The sequence below is a fragment of the Tripterygium wilfordii genome, chromosome 16, assembly GCF_013401445.1.
Source record: "Tripterygium wilfordii isolate XIE 37 chromosome 16, ASM1340144v1, whole genome shotgun sequence".
Taxonomy (NCBI): Eukaryota; Viridiplantae; Streptophyta; class Magnoliopsida; order Celastrales; family Celastraceae; genus Tripterygium; species Tripterygium wilfordii.
The window spans coordinates 3,798,014-3,815,557 of record NC_052247.1 but is presented as its reverse complement, the minus strand read 5'-3'; the positions used below and the strand labels follow the sequence as shown (position 1 = coordinate 3,815,557).

Genomic DNA, 17,544 nt, shown 5'->3' with positions numbered 1-17,544 from the left:
TGGTCTTGTTGGATGGATCTCTATTTTTTCACTTATTGGGTTTGGTATAATTCAGTACACAAGTGCGAGGGAAGACTTGTAAAAATTAACCTAAACAATGTGATTTATAAGGAAAATCTCATCGGAAGTACTATGTATCATTAACAATTTCAGTCATAAATCAATGTAATTAGATAACGTAATAACGAAATTCAATATAATTAGATAATATAATTCTGTTATGGTCGGTTATGGAATAAATTGTTAGGGATGTATAGAGTTTTCAAAATCTCACTACCTTCTCATTTACGAGGCATTAGATATCAAGTGTTATGGCCGATCGGCTATGAAACAAATTGTTAGCGATAAATAGAGTTTTCAAAATCTGACTACCTTTTCGATGTACGAGGCATTAGGTTCCAAAGTGTGTCGACCAAAAAAAACAAAATCGTGCAAACCCGATTAGTATATACATAGAGTCCCTATTTTTTTAGAAAAAGTAAAAATATAATTATGTTTTTTTGTTCAACAATATACACTATTGAATAGACATTTTTTCAATTTATTTAACGTATTCGAGACCGTAGAGAAGGGTCTAATCGGAAATTCGGAATCAATGGAGTCGAAAAAGGTCCCTCTCAGGCATCGCAGCGATCAGAACAACGGCACTGGCAGAGAAAAGAGGCTTAAACGGAAGGAGGTATGGTATGGATATATACGTTTATATACAAACTCGCAAACTGTAAACAGAATTCGCAGCAAGTGTTACATAACCTGTTTTGGGGATGAAAATTTTGAACTGTTTGAATTGCGTATAGATACTGGAGAAGAAGAAATCAAAAGATGAACTGATAAAAGCAGCTTCTTCTGATGGCTACCCTCTCGCTGCTTTCCCTGCCTCTCGCCATTACAATGGAAATGGTAACTTACAACCCTCTCTCTCGGAAATTCGTTTGCTTCAATGCTAATTTAAAGCTGAAATTCATATTCTTTGATTGATGCTCTACACTTGACTGAAATGTATGTCCTTGAAGTGGTTTTTTCCCTTCAAGTTCTCTTCATGAAACTGTATGTCTGATGTTTAAGTTTGGACTTCAAATTTTATTTTTGTAACTTAAATGTGAATTCGCCTCTTTTCCTTTAGTATGATTGTTAATGAAAATGTTTGTTCTTACTAGGCCTGTCTGTGTGTTTGGAATCTGGGTCTGGAGACAAACTTTCCTCTCCTGTTAAGCAATACATTCAAAACCTCCTTAAGGTAATGCAAAATACAGGGACTTTCCTCTCCCTTTTCTTTTTCTAGGTCATATGTTGCTACTTAATGCTCAGTCTTAAGCTACTTCTGTTATTCTCTTTTTCATTTAATTTAAAGGCCAATATGGAGGGGCAGTATGGTTCTGAGTGGCCTGCAGAAGAAAAGGTGAAGCGTAGGGAAATGGTTGCTCCAGAAGCACGCTATATATTTATTTATGAGGCATTGAGTGCAAGTTCCATTGAGACTTCAACAACTTTCGAAAGTGAAAGGAGACTTACTGATTGTGTCGGATGTAAGCGACCCTTGGTTGGATTTGTACACTACCGGTTTACTCTGGAGGAAGAAGTTCCTGTTCTTTATCTGTATGAAATACAGCTTGAGTCTCGCATCCAAGGGAAAGGACTGGGGGAGTTCTTAATGCAGTTGATCGAGCTAATTGCTTGCAAGGTGCATATTTCGATTTCATCTCAACCCATTTTCCATAATAAACTATTAGAGCAGCATAGTAGGGAAACTTGTTTGCTTTGATATACCAACATTTTCACAAGATTTGGTTACTGCTTGAGCTCAGCTGAGATAATATAATGTCTAAATTTTGTATTCACCGTGATTACATGTTTAGGTATCTTTGTCAATTGCATATAAGCCTGTCAAGTTGCTTTTGGTGTACTATTGTGCTTATGCACTACATTAATATTTTATTAAGTTTGTTGCTATTTTGGCTTTAATTGAGTGATTTCATCTTTTGTAGAAGCGCATGGGTGCCGTGGTTCTAACTGTTCAAAAGGCAAATTTGTTAGCTATGAATTTTTATATAAGTAAGCTGAGGTAATCCTTGAATAGCTCCCCCTTACGAAAGTGGAGATGGTATTTAATGACTAAAAAAGACATAGCTACAATTGTGTCACCATTTATTTATGCAAGAGTGAAATCAATGTTCAGTTCAATAGAAAATGTCCTCTTAGATGCAATGCTATTACATGGAGCCTACTCTGTTCATTTCTTATCTGCAGGGCTAATCTGTAAACATCTAAACATCTAAGCGAAGCACTCTTACCCCTCTCCTCTTCCCTTTGGACCCACAAGTTTACAAAGAAGTTTTTTTTTACTTTCCCTTTGGGCATGAGGGACGAGGTGGGTGTTTGGGGGAACTAAGAGTGAATATTGACTTCCTTAAAGTGAACTGTAGTTTTCATTTTCATTCAATGTAGAATGCGTAGATTTCCTTTCCTCTTATCTTCTGGGAAGTGAAGTAATATAGGAAAATATAATGTTACGTTTATATTGTGGGCAAACCCTTCACCTCGTGGTGAAGTTGCTTCACCATAATCTGGAGGACATGGGTTCAATTCCTAGAAACGACCTCTTTTGTATGTAGAGATAAGGCCGAGTACATCTTGTTCTTCCCCTAAATGGCCTCCATTGCCATAGGCTTGTGGGCGGGAGTTGTTGACTTTATTGTTGTGGATAGATCCGCACATTTGTGATTGAAGATGTATCAAGGGTATTATATAGAAAAACTCATGGATCCTATGGAATTTCTTGTGTCAACGCAGATGACAAAAGCAAATAAAGGGATGTCGATACGTTCACGTATATATTTGTATTATTTATCGGAAGCATCTGGGGTACAGACGTACAGTGTTAAGTAGGTCATACTAATAACGATAAACTAAGCAAAAGCTGCACAAGAGTTTCATCAGTTTTCGTCACAGGCTTCTCTGTTTACATTTTTGTGGGTCTATTTGCATGATCCTTTTCTGGCTAGTGATGAGCATAGGGATGATTCATGTCATCAAGTCAACAGTTATCATGCAAACGTTGTAATCTAGAACTGCTCCACATGTTAAAAAGAGAATGAAGGTTTCTTTGAATGAAGCATTCTTATGTTCAAATAAACAATGAACTTGATTATTGAGTGCATATCAATTTTAGTAAGAACTCTGAGACTTCATTAGTCTTTTAATCAGTATAGTACTCACCTTCTTATCAACAATTAATTTTTTTTCCAGATATGTTATATCAAGTATTTCTCCATCAAGAGTTAATACATTGGTAAGAGATTATAATAGCATTACTTACATTGTCTGAGGTTCACTTTTCTGATCTTTGCGAATTGCGAGTGACACTGAACATCTTTTGTAGACAGGAGATGAAATGACTTACGAAATTCTCTGTAAAGGATTTGATGATGAAGCTAAAGCTATACTGGAGGTATTCTATTGAGTGCATTATATGTGTATTATTTCAATGTGGTAATAGCTTGTTATAGCTGTACTTGTATTTTTGGAGGCTAGTGGACACCTGTTTTTGGTTTAAAATAAAGCAGTTTCTGCTACAAAAGAACTTGGACAGTAATTGCTGCTATATTGTTGCATAAATTTTTATTTATTTTATTTCACATTTGTTCCCTTAAGTTACAGGAAATTGGATGAATTTGTGAAGAATGTCCCTACAGCTCAGTACCCGAAATCTTTAAGGTGTAACTTCTCTCTCTCTCTCTCCAAGTCAGCCTTTTGTCTATCCATCTACTTCACAGAATTGGCACTGTTTTAATCTAAAGCAATCTTTAAACTTGTACTTTATTTTGTTTTTTGGAAGTAGTTTGCATACTGCAGCTCAGTAGCTCTTTCGTTTGTTCAGTTGGGCACGAGGGGTTCTCCACTTTGTTCTTCTTAATAACTTGTCCTTCTAAGTTAAAAAAAATGAGAACACAATAGGAATAAAGAATAATTCTATGGTATACATTAGAATTGCCTAGAAGGGGATACAGTCGATCATTTTTTTACTCGTCAAGTTCATCGATCAAGGTAACAAACTTTGAAATGTAATAAGCTATCTGCCCAAAAACAGAAATCATGAGTGCTACCAATATGCTTAAGTTGTTGCTAGTAGATTGGTTTACTGATCTCTGGTGTGCTCTTAGCTTTAAGTTGTTGCTAGTAACACATCCCTATTCTAAATTTCTAATCAGAAAGGGTGCTGATTGCTGAACCACCCAAGTATATCGGGCCGCCACTAGATATGGTCTTTAAGGTGTTACCAATATACATATGTTTTTCATGCTTCTTTTATGGAAGATGCTTCCCAACTATGAGTCTATGAAAATCTTCGCCATTCTCTATATATATATACAAAGGGGTGAATCCTTGGCCTAGGGGTCCGGTTGGTTTGCCATAACTTAGAAGTCACAGGTTCGAATCAGTCTCTTCCACATTGCATGGAAGTTGTTTCTCTTATGGATTCATGTATGTGGAGGATGCTTTGTAATTACAAGAAATTCTACAGTCCTGGCCTCTTTTATATTCTAAAGGACCTCTTGGCTTACATTCTTCTTTTTCTCTTCTGAAGATGACCCATGTGTGATCATATGTCTATCTACCTTTGAATGAAAAATGAAAGCAACTCTCTCTGCATGAACCATGTATTAGTACTGAAGAGTTCTTTTAGTTGCATATTTGCGTTCTATTTATTAATTATCCCGAATTTAGGCTATGCATATACAACATAGCCTCTCTCTCTCTCCCCCCCCCCCCCCCCCCCCGAGTAACATCTATGAATCATTCATATACTCTTATATCTATACAATTCTGATATCTTATTACACATATTTTTTTCGTTAGGGCAATCTTTAAAATGGTTTTGTGAGCAATCAAATCCTTCGGACATGCAGATCCCTAGACCTTTAGAATCGCTCAAGACGTCAATTTCTGCTGTGAAGATTGCCCGTATGGGTCGGTGATCAGACAGTCTAGATTCAGCTCTATCATATTTGATTTGCTTCAGTCCCTCCCCAAACCAAATTATCCTATCACACCTGCAAAAGTTCTCCAATTCATAAGCATTTATTGTTAGCACATATAATCTCATTACTGCATCTTGTGGCTACTTACCATGCTGGAGCCCGCCTCTTTTCACCTCTTTTCTTCTGATGACACCCATAATAGATTCCAGAATTTGGATAATATTTGTAAGTTGGTGCAAACTCAATGACCCCTTCATGCCATCCTTGGAATACATGACCCTTCATGAACTCGGCCTTAAGCTTTGTTTCAATAGAATTTTTCATAGTTAGAATCACAGTAGTTTTTAGGAAATTTTCATTACAGCTAATTAATATTAAAACTAATAAAAATACCTGATCGTTTTTTAGTAAAGTGTTCCACTCTTTTTTATGGACTAGAGATCTTGTTGTTGCCTCAGGTAGGTTGATCCTGTAATTCAAGTCGCCGAGCCATATCACTCGACTGTATGTTTCAAGAAAATGTTACACACAGATTTAATATTATGTGCAACTTGCTATTAATTTATCACTGAGATTTAACAAAGTTTCAACTTGATGATTTTTAAATGAGGTTTCTTATATAACTATTAATAGTGGTCGTAGCAGTTGTTAAACCATTGTAGAGGATCCATTCAGCAGGAGATGTATGTATCTATCTAAAGATACCTTCTCTTTTGCTGTCAACAGATTTACAAGGCACAGAGGTTGGGTATCGCTGTCATCACTTTGAAAAATTTAAGCTTCTAGCTAAGATGGTTGGTTTCTAACCAACAACTAAAGGACCTGTTCAGTTTTTGCTTTTGATTAACCACTAATTACTCAACTAAAGCAGCCTATGTTATGGACAATTGGATAATAAAAGTAACAACTTTTATCAGTACAACTATCTATTAGACAGGTGTACATCTATATAAGTATCTGTTTGTATAGACAATTATTTAACGGTTGCTTGTTTTATGGAGAAAACACGTATAGAATAACAAGAAGGCGCCTGGGTAGGTAGCATGAGCAATTTTCTAATGTTAATTACTTACTCATGATCGAGAATTTTCTGTGGCAAATTACGCGAGGGGCCTCGAGGAAACCTTGTTCGTGACAGAATTTCTGCAGCATCTGCATTTCTGTGTCTTTCATCTCCTTCTTTGCCTCCAGAAGCTAGATGGCTACACACAAAGCAGAAGCTTGTATCGTGCAAGCAAAATCTTACTGACACTGAACCCTGTTTATTGACAATACGTCAAAGATAATCAAGAAGATTTAAAGATATTATAAACATGATCTACCCATATGAATTGTTATTTAAGAAACAAACCTTATTGCCTAAACAGCCCATTATGCCACAGCCAACACATGAGACATTGGGATGCTGAATGTGTTGATGGATATCACTTCTTACCCAAGCAGATATAAATACTCCTACCATCTGTTTACTTATAATGCACTGAAAATTGTCCTTTGATTTTCTGTATTCAGCAGATATTTGATCTTTTGTTTGATGCATTTTTTGGTATTCACCTTTTTTATCGTCTTGAGCTTGGGTTAGTATTGCCTTGTTGAGAGCATGTCTAATTATATTATTCCATCTCATGGAGATTTTTCTATTCTCAGAAGCTAGAACATTTCCTGCATTTAGAGGTACAATCTCTTGGAACCTGAAAAATCACATGCCTGAACACATCATGACTTGATTGAAAATTGTGAATCAGTAGTTAACTTCTTTATTCTGTGTATGCCTCACATGTTCGTATCTAGTTATAGGATTAGTGGAGAGTGTAGAATTGCATCAAACTGATTTCTCGATTCATGTATCCGAGCCAAACTATTTGAGAGTCTTTGATGATGATGAAGATGTCCATGCTCATGTATTGACATAAAAAGGGTAAGAGAGAATACCCGAGGACGTAAATGTCTGCAGGGTTGCCAGTGTCTAACCAATCCTCCATCTCCAAGTCCTCAGGTGGTACAACTCCTCCAACGTTCCATGAACCTACAAATATACTAAAGCAAAGGACAGCAAAGGAAGATCAATATCAGGATAAGAAAGCACAACTCCTAATGAAAATCATTTGAAGAACTGAGGGGTAACTGCATGTGTTTAAGGATGACATGTCCATGAATGTTCTTTGGAAAGGATTGTTAAGCCAGAGTTGGAGAGAGAGAGAGTTTGTACTTGTAGTTGTCCTGTTCAAAGAAGCATTTGTTGGAACTTCTTTTTTGATAAGCGTATTTGTTGGAACTGAGAGTTTCTTGATTGGATATTGTATCCGGCATGGTGCCTGTGAAGCTTTGAAAGTCTGTTACAAAGTTGTTGCTGCCCAGTGTCTTTCTTAGGATCTTGTTTGCCAATACCTTGTGCCACATGATACCTTCGAATGCAAATTATGTCAACAAGAGACAGAGAGAGAGAGAGAGGGGAGAGAGAGAGAGAGAGGGTGGGGGATGGGTTAAGTTCTAATATAAAATAGCTTGCAACTTGCATTACTCAATGTATGGTGATTCAGGAACGGTTTATAAACATGGATAAAGGTGTAAAAACCTGAAAGCATTAGAAAAACAAGGTGTTTGGCTATTGAAAGTGAAGGGTGAGCCCCACAATCAGTTAACCTTAAGCAAAATGTAAAAAAGGTTCAATTTGGCAAGTGGGATAAATAAAGAGGAAAATCAGAGTCAAGTGACACTAGTGCTGATACTCTCACTCTTTTATTATATTTCATGTTTATGTATCCTCTTTCGTATTCTTCTGTGGATGATAATTTTTTTTTCAGGGCTGGCAGTGCTTTAGTTGTGTTTTGGTATTAGAACTTTGATCATTCATTGATAAATGAGCATGCATGTAGGGATTTACATTTGCATATATATATGATGCATCATGAATGTAACCAGAACGGGAACAGGTGAAAGAGACATGGTTCCTTGCTTCTAGGATCCATTGTCCTAGACCCCTATTATCGCTGTTGGGAAACGATCATATAATATGTATGAACTCCATATATGTTTTTAATTATATATGATATTATATTATCTTATGCTAGGTAGTATGTGAGAATCATTCAATTTTGCATATATTAGTAAACTGATTGTTATAGTGGGACAAGATAAGAGACAAATGGAAAAGGACGGCGTCTCTATCTCAGTCTCTTTATTATATGTCACTACTTGTTTGTTGATGCATTTCTTTGTTTTTCAACTGACAAAATGGATGAATGTCTAATTTGTAAGATTTGTTTATATGTATCTATAGAGATTAGAGAGAGAGAGAGAGAGAGAGAGAGAGAGCCTACATGAGAACTATTGGTGTAAACTATGCTAGGTTTGTTAACCTTGTTTGATTAATTATAGCTGGTGCATGCTATGTTGTAAATCAAGTTACAGGGTGTGCATAAAATATTCTTAGATGATGGTGCTTGCTTGTTTTCTATCAACAAGAGGGGAGAACGATAACGTTGACTGTAATTCATGCTGGGGGCCATGAAGGCATCTGAATGATAGATGCATCTGCAAAATGTTTACTACTATTTTGCACTTACAATGACAGCTTTTCTTAACAAGTGTAGTAACAATTGACTCTTACTATATTATTTGTTGCCGATTGCTTATCTCTGTGTGTGTTCTTTTTCTGCAACATGGACAAGAATACTGAAGAGAAAAAGGGTATCATTCATGTTGTAAGACTGTTAAAATTGTCAATATATAAATATTTATACTATTTGTTTTCTTGTGTATAATGTATACAGGCAAACACAGTTACTCTTCTTGAAGTTCTGACTCTGCTGAGCTTCAGACATTGAATACCAGAGTTGCAATATTGATCAAAGGTAAACAATTAGACCCAGTTAATTTATTTGTGTTGCATCTCTCTGCATTATTTTAAAGGCCCTAATTGTTGATTTAGTTGTTGTTGGTGGGGGCAGACTTGCCACTCAATATAAACAGTACAACAGAAAGTTCAAATGAAGTTTCCCAACTTTTTGGGGTATTATATTTTATATGTGGGGAAGAAACATAGTGCTTGGCTCTCCCCCACCACCCCCACCCCCACCCCCACCCCCACCCAAATTGTCATTTTCTGTTTCTTTAATGTACTTTACTAGGGTTCTTGCAATATGTTCTTCAATTATGACCATATTATTTCCATTTTCTTGCCTATTTGTCAAGAACTGCCGGCTACTCTAGTTTTCTTATGACTGACTAGTTTATGGTTTTTGGAGCACTAACATATATAGCTGCACAGCTGTGTTTGGGGTATTTCACGGTCTCACCACTAGACACAAGGCCCACAACTCATCCGCTGATTCTTGACCATCAATCGGTTTCGACCTCCACTTAATTTCACTCAAACCACAATTCATGTTGATTCTTGATCATCAGTCGGTTCAGATCTCCACGTAGTTTCACCCAAATTTTATCCTGGTCATGAATAGATCGCCCGTATTCGGATACATAAGCATTGCAATAGCCCTATGAAGACTTGCTTTAGCTACGACTCCAAAGTATATTTCTATTAGAACGCTTCCGAACTTCCCCCTTCTCAACCCCCGCGACTTGCTGGCAATGATGGCTTAAAATTTGGCATTACCATGTTGAACAAGTACAATAGTGATACGAACATCTCACATCGCTTAGATATGAGAGTTGTGATCTATTGATAAGGATGGTAAATGCATTCCTTAATCAGCTAACGAGTTTTATAATGGGCTTATTGGTTATAACCGATCCATTTGTGGGTAGTGGTTGAACTTGTGTGGTTGGGTGTATGTGCTTGCATCTTGCTTGATTCTTATGCCCCATTATGTGAAGTTACATTATTTTCATCAATAATACCCAATAAAGAACACCACGAGATGCCCTGTATTCAAAAAAACAGAAAAAGAAAAAGAGACAACACCACGAGATGCACATTGATACCAAGCTTTTGGTCTGTATTGGCAACACACCCACCGCCCAAAAAAATATGGAAAAAGTGGAAAGTTGATGTGGTAATGGCATTACATGGTACAATAATTTGGTCATAATAATTAATGTGAAAATATTAAAATAAATAGATAATTGATATATAGTACAAAAAAATATATATATAGAATTCTGAATCTACCTATCATCAACAGTTGGATTACGCATGGAATGACAAAATACATTAATTAATTAATTAATTAGCAATATTTTATTATTTAAGACCACTATTCTCCACCAAAAACATTTGTAGTGGTCACAAGAAAAAAAAAACATTTTAATTCATTTTCAAGCTTTGTAATCTACATATGTAATGTTTGAAGGGTTAATTAAAAACATTAATTTTGGCCAATTATAAACCTCAAATTGTAAGCATAAAAATTTAAGAAATAAAAAAAAATTATTAATGGAACATCATTACATCAGCCTACCCAAGCTATAAGTTTAGCAGATGTATTGGATTGGCCAGTTAATATTTTGTTTATAGCAGAGTTGAAGAAGAAGAAGAAGAATTAAGACCGGCTAGCCAATACCTTGAGCATGCATATACCACGTGATATTGCATGCCAAGTCTTCCATGTCAATTGATAGTCATAACTCATAACAACTTAATTTTGTTTAATTATTATAATGCTAAAAAGGTTATTGCCATATTGGTTATGATAGAATAATCAATAAAGTAGATATAATAATATAGATTTGCTGACGGTGGAATCTACGCTTGATTATATGTCGATGGAACCATCGGTAACTTGCAATTACTAGAGAGAGGATGATAGTCGTGAAAGTCCTTGAAACCGGGGGAGGTGTGTGCCGGCCAATGAACCTCCAATGATCAAGTTAGTGATGACTGAAGTGATAAGGCACAGAAGTAGGGAGACAAAGAGATAGGGTGAAAATAGTTCATTGTGACGTCGGTAACTGAAGGAGTGCATTGAGGATCTCCTCCGTGGTGGTTGGTGATAGTCCGGTGGTAGAATTAGTGTGAGAGTGGGGATTGAGGAGTGCGCGCTTGGAGTAAGTGCTTATTAAAATGAGTGTCTGAATAAATCCTCTCAAAGTGAGAGTCTCCCTAATTATAGGTAATGGACAATGTTAGAGACCCCCAAAATATCAGCCCCAAAAATCCCCCAAATCTATGTGTCATCAAAATAATCATTGATTAAAAACACACATGTAGGGTCCACTTCACATCCAACACTCCACATTAAATGGGAGTCTTTTGGGGGTAACTTTTTGGGGGTCTCAAGCATTATTCATAGGTGATTGATGCAACGCAGCGTGGTGAAAAGAACACGTACTTTGACATATTGATTCGACATACGAATACTAGGAACAAGTTTATCTAAATCTGTTGATTTGACACACGAATACTAGGTTTAAGGTTTCAATACTTTGTTGATTCAAATGAATACCAAAGAATTAGGAAAAGACTACCGTCTCTTAATTTTATAAAATCAAAACTGAAATTGCTTAATGAGGGTTACAACCTTAAATAGTAAATTAAACAAAACTCTAGTCAAACTCTAAACACTTCTAACATGAAACAAATACCTAAAAAGATACTAGACTCTAGAAAAATAATACTGATTGATTTAGAAATAATTGATTTCTAAAATACTAAAATAAAATATTTAAAAAAAATATCTCAATCTCAATCTACATTAGTGTTTTTAGAGACCCGTAAGGTGATATAAGTCGTGTCAAAAAAAATTCAATATTGCAGCTCGAGACTGGGTCTTAAAGCCCATATCAGGGACAAGATGGGTGAGCGGCTTGAGGATGGCTCAAGGTCCCTCTGAATGCCATCTTTCTCAAGTGTGAGAGAGAGTGTGTTTAGTGTTGGGCTAAATGGTTGGGCCTGCAGAACCAAGTAAGGCTTGAGAGCTTGTTTGTATTTGGGTTATAGAAAAGCCTTTTGGGCTTGATTTGGGCCTTGGGCCTCGATATCTGGTGGCTGCTTTTCGCCATGGGTTTGTTAAACCGAAGCTTATGTCAAGGCCTGTTGAGTTGGCGGTTGCCTAGACTGTGGGCCTATTAGGCTGAGTGGCTGACAATTCTCTTAGGCTGTGGGCCTATTAAGCTGAAGCTTAGGTCATAAGCCTATTTAAGCTTATATATATTTGGGATTTTTGGAGGCCGGTACACTAGATTATACTTAATTGTAAAAAAGTGCAATCACTAAAACATCCTTTTAAAAAAGTACACTGGGGATCATCTTTTACCAAAATAACCTCAATTTTGATTTTCTCTCTCCACGAATTGTGATACAATAGTGATACTTTTAAGTAGAAGATCCAATTTAGTGTTCAATTTATATTTTTGGCTCATAAAATGATGATATAAATGTTAGAATGTAAATTTGATAGCATTACATGTCTTTCTGGTTCAATTATGTCATTTTAGTGGATTTTTGATGTTCGTGATACTATAGTGATACATCTCTGCAGCTGTAAATGTTTTTCCAAAACGAGCAAGAGATGTACAAACCAAAAAAAGAAAACCAAGAAAGGAAAAGTAATTAGGAAGAACAAGTATGCATATTGGTTCAATTGTATCATTTTAATGAATTTTTTGTGTTCGTGATACTATAGTGATACATCTCTGCACTTGTAAATGTTTTTTCAAAACGAACAAGAGAGGTAACCAAGAAACGAAAATCAAGAAAGGAAAAGTAGTTAGGAAGATGAAGTATGCATACTAGTTTCATCATTTTAGTGGTTTTTTGGTGTTGGTGATACTATAGTGATACTATAGCGATACATCTCTGCAAAAAACGAACCAGAGTCCAGATCTGCAAAAAAACAAAGCACAACCCAGATTTAACAACGAAGCATAGTCCAGATCTGTCAAAAACGAAGCAGAGCAACTCGACGCAGTCCAGATTGAGCAACGACGAAGAAGGAGATGAAGAGAGGAGAAACTCGGCCAAAAACGGAGAAGAAGACAACGAAGAACCAGATCGAGAACCAGAAGAAGAAGAAGAAGAAGAAGAATGAGAGAAAGAAGAAGATAACTTTTAGTAGATAAGAATGAGAGAAAGAGATGACACACTAGAGTTGGATAGTTGGAGGGAGAAGAAGAAGAAAGAGGAGGGTATTATAGGTATAAACTAAAAAATATCTTAAGTCAGATGACCAAATTACCCTTAAATTGCACTTTTTTACAATTTTAAAAATGTCCATGACCTTTTTACAATTAAGTTGTCTAAAGTGCTATTACTGCCAATTGTCCGTATATATTTTAGGACGCGGGCCTATGAATGCTTAGCGATGGGCCTGTTAAGCTGGAGTTGGGCCTAATACCAAATTTGGACCTATAAGACTAAAGATTTATATATATAAAAAATACAATTATATATTAGAAATTTAATTGGAGCTTGTTTATTAAGTTATGCATATAAAATTGAATGCAAGTGGCATTTCTGTTTTGACTTGAAAAGGACAAATCTAAGATTAGTTAACATAAAAGTTAAATGGCATGTTCTTGTGATAAAGGACCAAAACTTATACAATCAGTTAAAAACACCCCATGATAAAATAAATTCCATGGAAAAAAAAACAATTACATGTAATTGCATGATTAATTAAGCATTAATTTGATATTTGGGGCCATATTTCAGTAAAAAGAGTAGATACTTATTGGTAGGGGTGGCAAAATGTTGTCTGGTCCAAATGATCAAATTTGTCAAAACCAAATTAAACCGAAATTCTAGTACAAACATCATTTTTTTGTTTGGTTTAAAACCGAATCCGGGTCTAAATACATAAATCTTGTTTAGTTTACTTGTTTATACTCTAACAATGATGAGATTATTATTCGGTTTACTTGTTCAGGTTTGGTCAATTAAGTACGTCCGAAATTCAATAGGGTTAGGATTCAGACATATAAATATTTCGTAAACACGTGTTGTTATCCGATTCGGACTCGATTTTTTGCCACCACTACCTCTTGGTACTGATTTTTAAATATTTATGTTATAGGATACAAGGCCTTAATTTTTCCATTCTTGATAGTTTCTCATGGGCCTTTTGTTGTTGATTCTCATCCGCTTCAGCCCATTATGATTTCTTACCCGATTCCCCTCTAACGCCAAACCATTCCGCCGGCGATTGCCCCGCTCCTCACCATAAACTCTACTCTGTAAGCTATCTATCCCCACCGACGCCTCTCTCCAACCTCCAGCAGACGGCTTTGTTAGTTTAGCAACCTTGTGTGATATTCTCTGGTTTTGGGTCGGTTGAAATCTTTGTATTGACTTAGAGATCAAACAAAGGAAAGGTAATCTCATTTCTCTATTTTTCTTCCTTCCTTTTCGCGTTCTCTTTAGATCAACACGACTGCACACTTTCAAATTTTACTTCTTTTGATCTTTTTCTTTCTGGGTTCAGGTTGTTTGAGATGCATAATGTGCTCTATTTATTCACTGCTTGTTAGGTGTGTGCTACATGGGTTGGCTCTTGATAATTTTATCATTGACTGTGCTCTGGATAGCTTCTCTGTGCAAAGTTCTGTTTGCACCTTCCAAGGCTTCTTTCCTAGACAATGGTGGGTATTCCAATGTGAATATTGAATGGGTTTCTTTCACGGTTTTTTCCTCATAGAGTTGAGTTCTAATACACCTTTCACTTAATTGAGTCCAGGTCATTGTTTTATCAAGAAAAATGTCTTGCTGGTTATTGCTCACCCAGATGATGAATCTATGTAAGTGCTAAATGCCATATTTGTCAATTGCTATAAGTGTGTGATTTCTGGCTTTATGTCCAGTTTGAACTTTGAAGTCATGGTGTTTGATTGGTGATTCAAACTTTTCCCACACTGTCAAGCTGATCCCTTATTTCATTGATTTATGAATTTTTAGCAAAAATGGTCTATTATAATTATAGCAGTTACAATCAGGGCTGAATGAATTGATTTATCTTTTATTTGGGAAATTTTATAATGCAATTTTTGGGCACCGATGATGGTTGAGTTTTCGTATTCTGATGTTGTTTTGTATACTATTTGATTTTGTTTTGTATTTAAAACTTGTATTCATGGTTGCAGGTTCTTCTCTCCAACAATAAATTATCTGATAGCGAGAGGGCATAATCTTCATATACTGTGCTTATCAGTTGGTAATACATATTTCCTTGGATTGAGAAATATTTTCAAGAATACAAAGAAGTAGGATTAGTATCAAGTACTTCTAGCATATTACAAGCCTATAGATTACAATAGGCTAAGATCAAATTGCTTACAGGCTGAAGAAAATACTTAAAAGAGCTGCCATATTTCTAAATCTAAATAGCTTATAAATTAATATCGTTAAGGTGAAGATTGTCTTGCTAGACCATTTTCTCTGAGCTTAACTTCTTTAATGGTTTCTTTGCTCATTGTTTCGTCCTGTTTGTAGGTAATGCAGATGGTATGGGAAACCTTAGAAAAAATGAACTCTACCAGGCTTGTGCAGTCCTTAAGGTCATTTGAAATATTGTACAAAAGACACTACATTTACTTGCATGATTGAACGTGGAAGCCAGGAAAAGCTTCTTTAAGTAGCCCAATTTCCTTTGTTATCCTACTGCTCAAATTTACCAATTTTGCAAAGAATCATATAAAAAGAGGTTATAAAGCCTGAAAAGATAAAAGGAAGTTATGTTTCATATATATGCATTTCTTTTCAGGTTCTACTTGAGAAAGTGAGGACTCTAGACCATCCAGACTTGCAGGTTTTTGTCCAAGATTTTTTGTAAGAATCTCGTGTATTTAATTTGATTTTTTTTTCTTGACCTTTCTATGATTTATTAATTTATAGGATGGATTTGGCAAAGTTTGGAACCACAGCTTAGTGGCAAAGATCATTGAAGAGGAAATATCTGGTGCTGGCATTGACGTGGTATGATCTGGATTCTGTTCCTCACAAGTTCTTTATTCACCAGTGTTCTAAGGTGTAAACAAACTTGTAGGGGTTTTGTAGATTCCTGCCTTTTTCCTCGTGCTGCCATTAACATCTTTTTGTTAGTGCTGTGTGGTTAGCTTACAAATTTTTATGTTTACAGCAATATTGATTGTTCATTTGACATTTCCAACTTGTTACTTGAATTTTTTAGATTATCACTTTTGATCAATATGGTGTTTCGGGTCATTGTAACCACCGGGATGTGCATTATGGGGTATGGTAAGCAAATTATTGTATTTTGGTCTCCATTCAAATATATTCTTATTCTGTCTTACTTGTGCATCTGAAATTTATGTAGTCCTTTATTCATTTACTTATATTTTTTCTTCATTTTATAAGCAGCAAGTACTTTCATGATACTTCACGAAGAGATATTGAAGCCTGGGAACTAGTACGTTTCTTTTGATTTAAACTTTCTAGCTTAAGTTAAATATCTTTCTTTTCATTATAAAGGCAAATTTGACGACCATGCATACTGCTTATTCAGTTTTTTCATACTAATTTATATATGGTGAAATAACACAGCAAGCCGAAGCCCACTCTTCATAATATACTCTTTGAGAAACCAAGACTGCTCTCCTGAACATCGAACAGGATTTACTTTTCGTTTGCACCATTATTGTCATATCACAATATAGTTTTAATTATGTGGTGGAAATAGTTCCGGGTCTTATTTGTACTTGATTGAGCTCAGAAAACTTTCCTTTGAAGCTGGAGTTGCCATATTAATTGATTTTAATTTATGTACAATTATTATCAGGTCAGTACAAGTTTATTCCGCAAGTATATTGGACCTATTGATATTTGGTTGTCTAATTTCTACTCCAAGAGAATCCCAGAAAGGTTGACACATTGCATCGTAAATGAACATCCAAAGAAGAGCTTCCATGCAATGGCACAACACTCGAGCCAATGGGTTTGGTAAGTATGAATGATTTCCCTTACTGTCCAAAAAAGAACAGCAAACGAATATCCTGAGGTCCTCTTCAATGCAATTATTAGTGAGTCTAATTTCTTGATCAGACTCATTTGGGCAGAACACTCTTGGCTTGTCCCACGAGTCATGAGCAGCATATGTAAAAATGAACTACCCATTTAGTTAGCCATATTTTTTGGTTTAATGATGTTAGTTCATTTCTACAGGTTCCGCAAGCTTTTTATATCGCTTTCCAGTTACACTTATGTGAACACGCTCAGAAAGATCGACAAGTAGGCACATAAATGTAAAACGTTCATGGAGGATACGTCGATCATCTGTTCGACAACCTTGGACGTGAATGTGCATCTGCTACATCACCTAAACATGTTTACAGTTTTTGCTAGCATCATGGTGTCATCACAATGAGAACTTCAGAACCAGATAAATCCCTTGCACAATAAGTCATGAGTAGCATTGCTATGTCTCTACTCTTTACGGTGCCCAGAGATGCTATGCACTGCGCTCGTTCTCTAGAAATTTGAGGTAATGATCCTATGTTCACTTGTAAATGCCATACCTCGGCTTGTTGGTTTTCACTTATTTTATGTTGAAACTACTTCTGCTGCTTCTGCATTATACCAGATTTTTCCCCCAAAAATATGATATCTGGCTCAAAAGGTAAGGACTGTTATGTAACTTGCCTGCAACCTTACTGT

General features: G+C 35.9%; 3 protein-coding genes across 11 annotated transcripts; 2 read left to right on the top strand and 1 right to left on the bottom strand.

Annotated features, from left to right (window-relative positions):
- Positions 1-535: 535 nt before the first annotated feature.
- On the top strand, positions 536-9,045 carry LOC119981119 (N-alpha-acetyltransferase 40). Of its 9 annotated transcripts, none has more exons than XR_005464025.1 (9): positions 536-679; positions 798-900; positions 1,158-1,237; positions 1,352-1,681; positions 1,986-2,062; positions 3,247-3,289; positions 3,384-3,448; positions 3,658-3,714; positions 5,706-6,532. XR_005464025.1 is itself a non-coding variant. In XM_038824138.1 (9 exons), the coding sequence occupies exons 1-8, from the start codon at positions 596-598 to the stop codon at positions 3,667-3,669; spliced, it is 798 nt and encodes a 265-aa protein (XP_038680066.1). In that variant the 5' UTR covers positions 536-595; the 3' UTR covers positions 3,670-3,714; positions 8,753-9,045. The 9 variants fall into 9 exon arrangements, 6 of the variants coding, with proteins under 6 accessions (XP_038680066.1, XP_038680067.1, XP_038680068.1 ...); XR_005464024.1 differs by lacking the exon at positions 5,706-6,532 and adding an exon at positions 4,858-4,881; XM_038824138.1 differs by lacking the exon at positions 5,706-6,532 and adding an exon at positions 8,753-9,045 and having other exon boundaries at positions 3,380-3,448.
- Positions 4,020-8,803, bottom strand: LOC119980688 (type IV inositol polyphosphate 5-phosphatase 9-like). The gene is made up of 9 exons (XM_038823484.1): positions 8,751-8,803; positions 7,555-7,622; positions 6,912-7,044; positions 6,331-6,670; positions 6,053-6,237; positions 5,128-5,481; positions 4,807-5,051; positions 4,563-4,645; positions 4,020-4,073 (listed from the first exon to the last, which is right to left on the bottom strand). The coding sequence occupies exons 1-9, from the start codon at positions 8,801-8,803 to the stop codon at positions 4,020-4,022; spliced, it is 1,515 nt and encodes a 504-aa protein (XP_038679412.1).
- Positions 9,046-14,056: 5,011 nt separating the features above from the next.
- On the top strand, positions 14,057-17,526 carry LOC119981286 (probable N-acetylglucosaminyl-phosphatidylinositol de-N-acetylase). The gene is made up of 11 exons (XM_038824345.1): positions 14,057-14,249; positions 14,406-14,516; positions 14,612-14,672; positions 15,015-15,085; positions 15,364-15,428; positions 15,635-15,679; positions 15,766-15,846; positions 16,061-16,128; positions 16,252-16,300; positions 16,670-16,830; positions 17,053-17,526. Exons 2-11 carry the CDS (start codon positions 14,417-14,419, stop codon positions 17,120-17,122), a joined length of 771 nt encoding a protein of 256 aa, XP_038680273.1. The 5' UTR covers positions 14,057-14,249; positions 14,406-14,416; the 3' UTR covers positions 17,123-17,526.
- Positions 17,527-17,544: the final 18 nt, after the last annotated feature.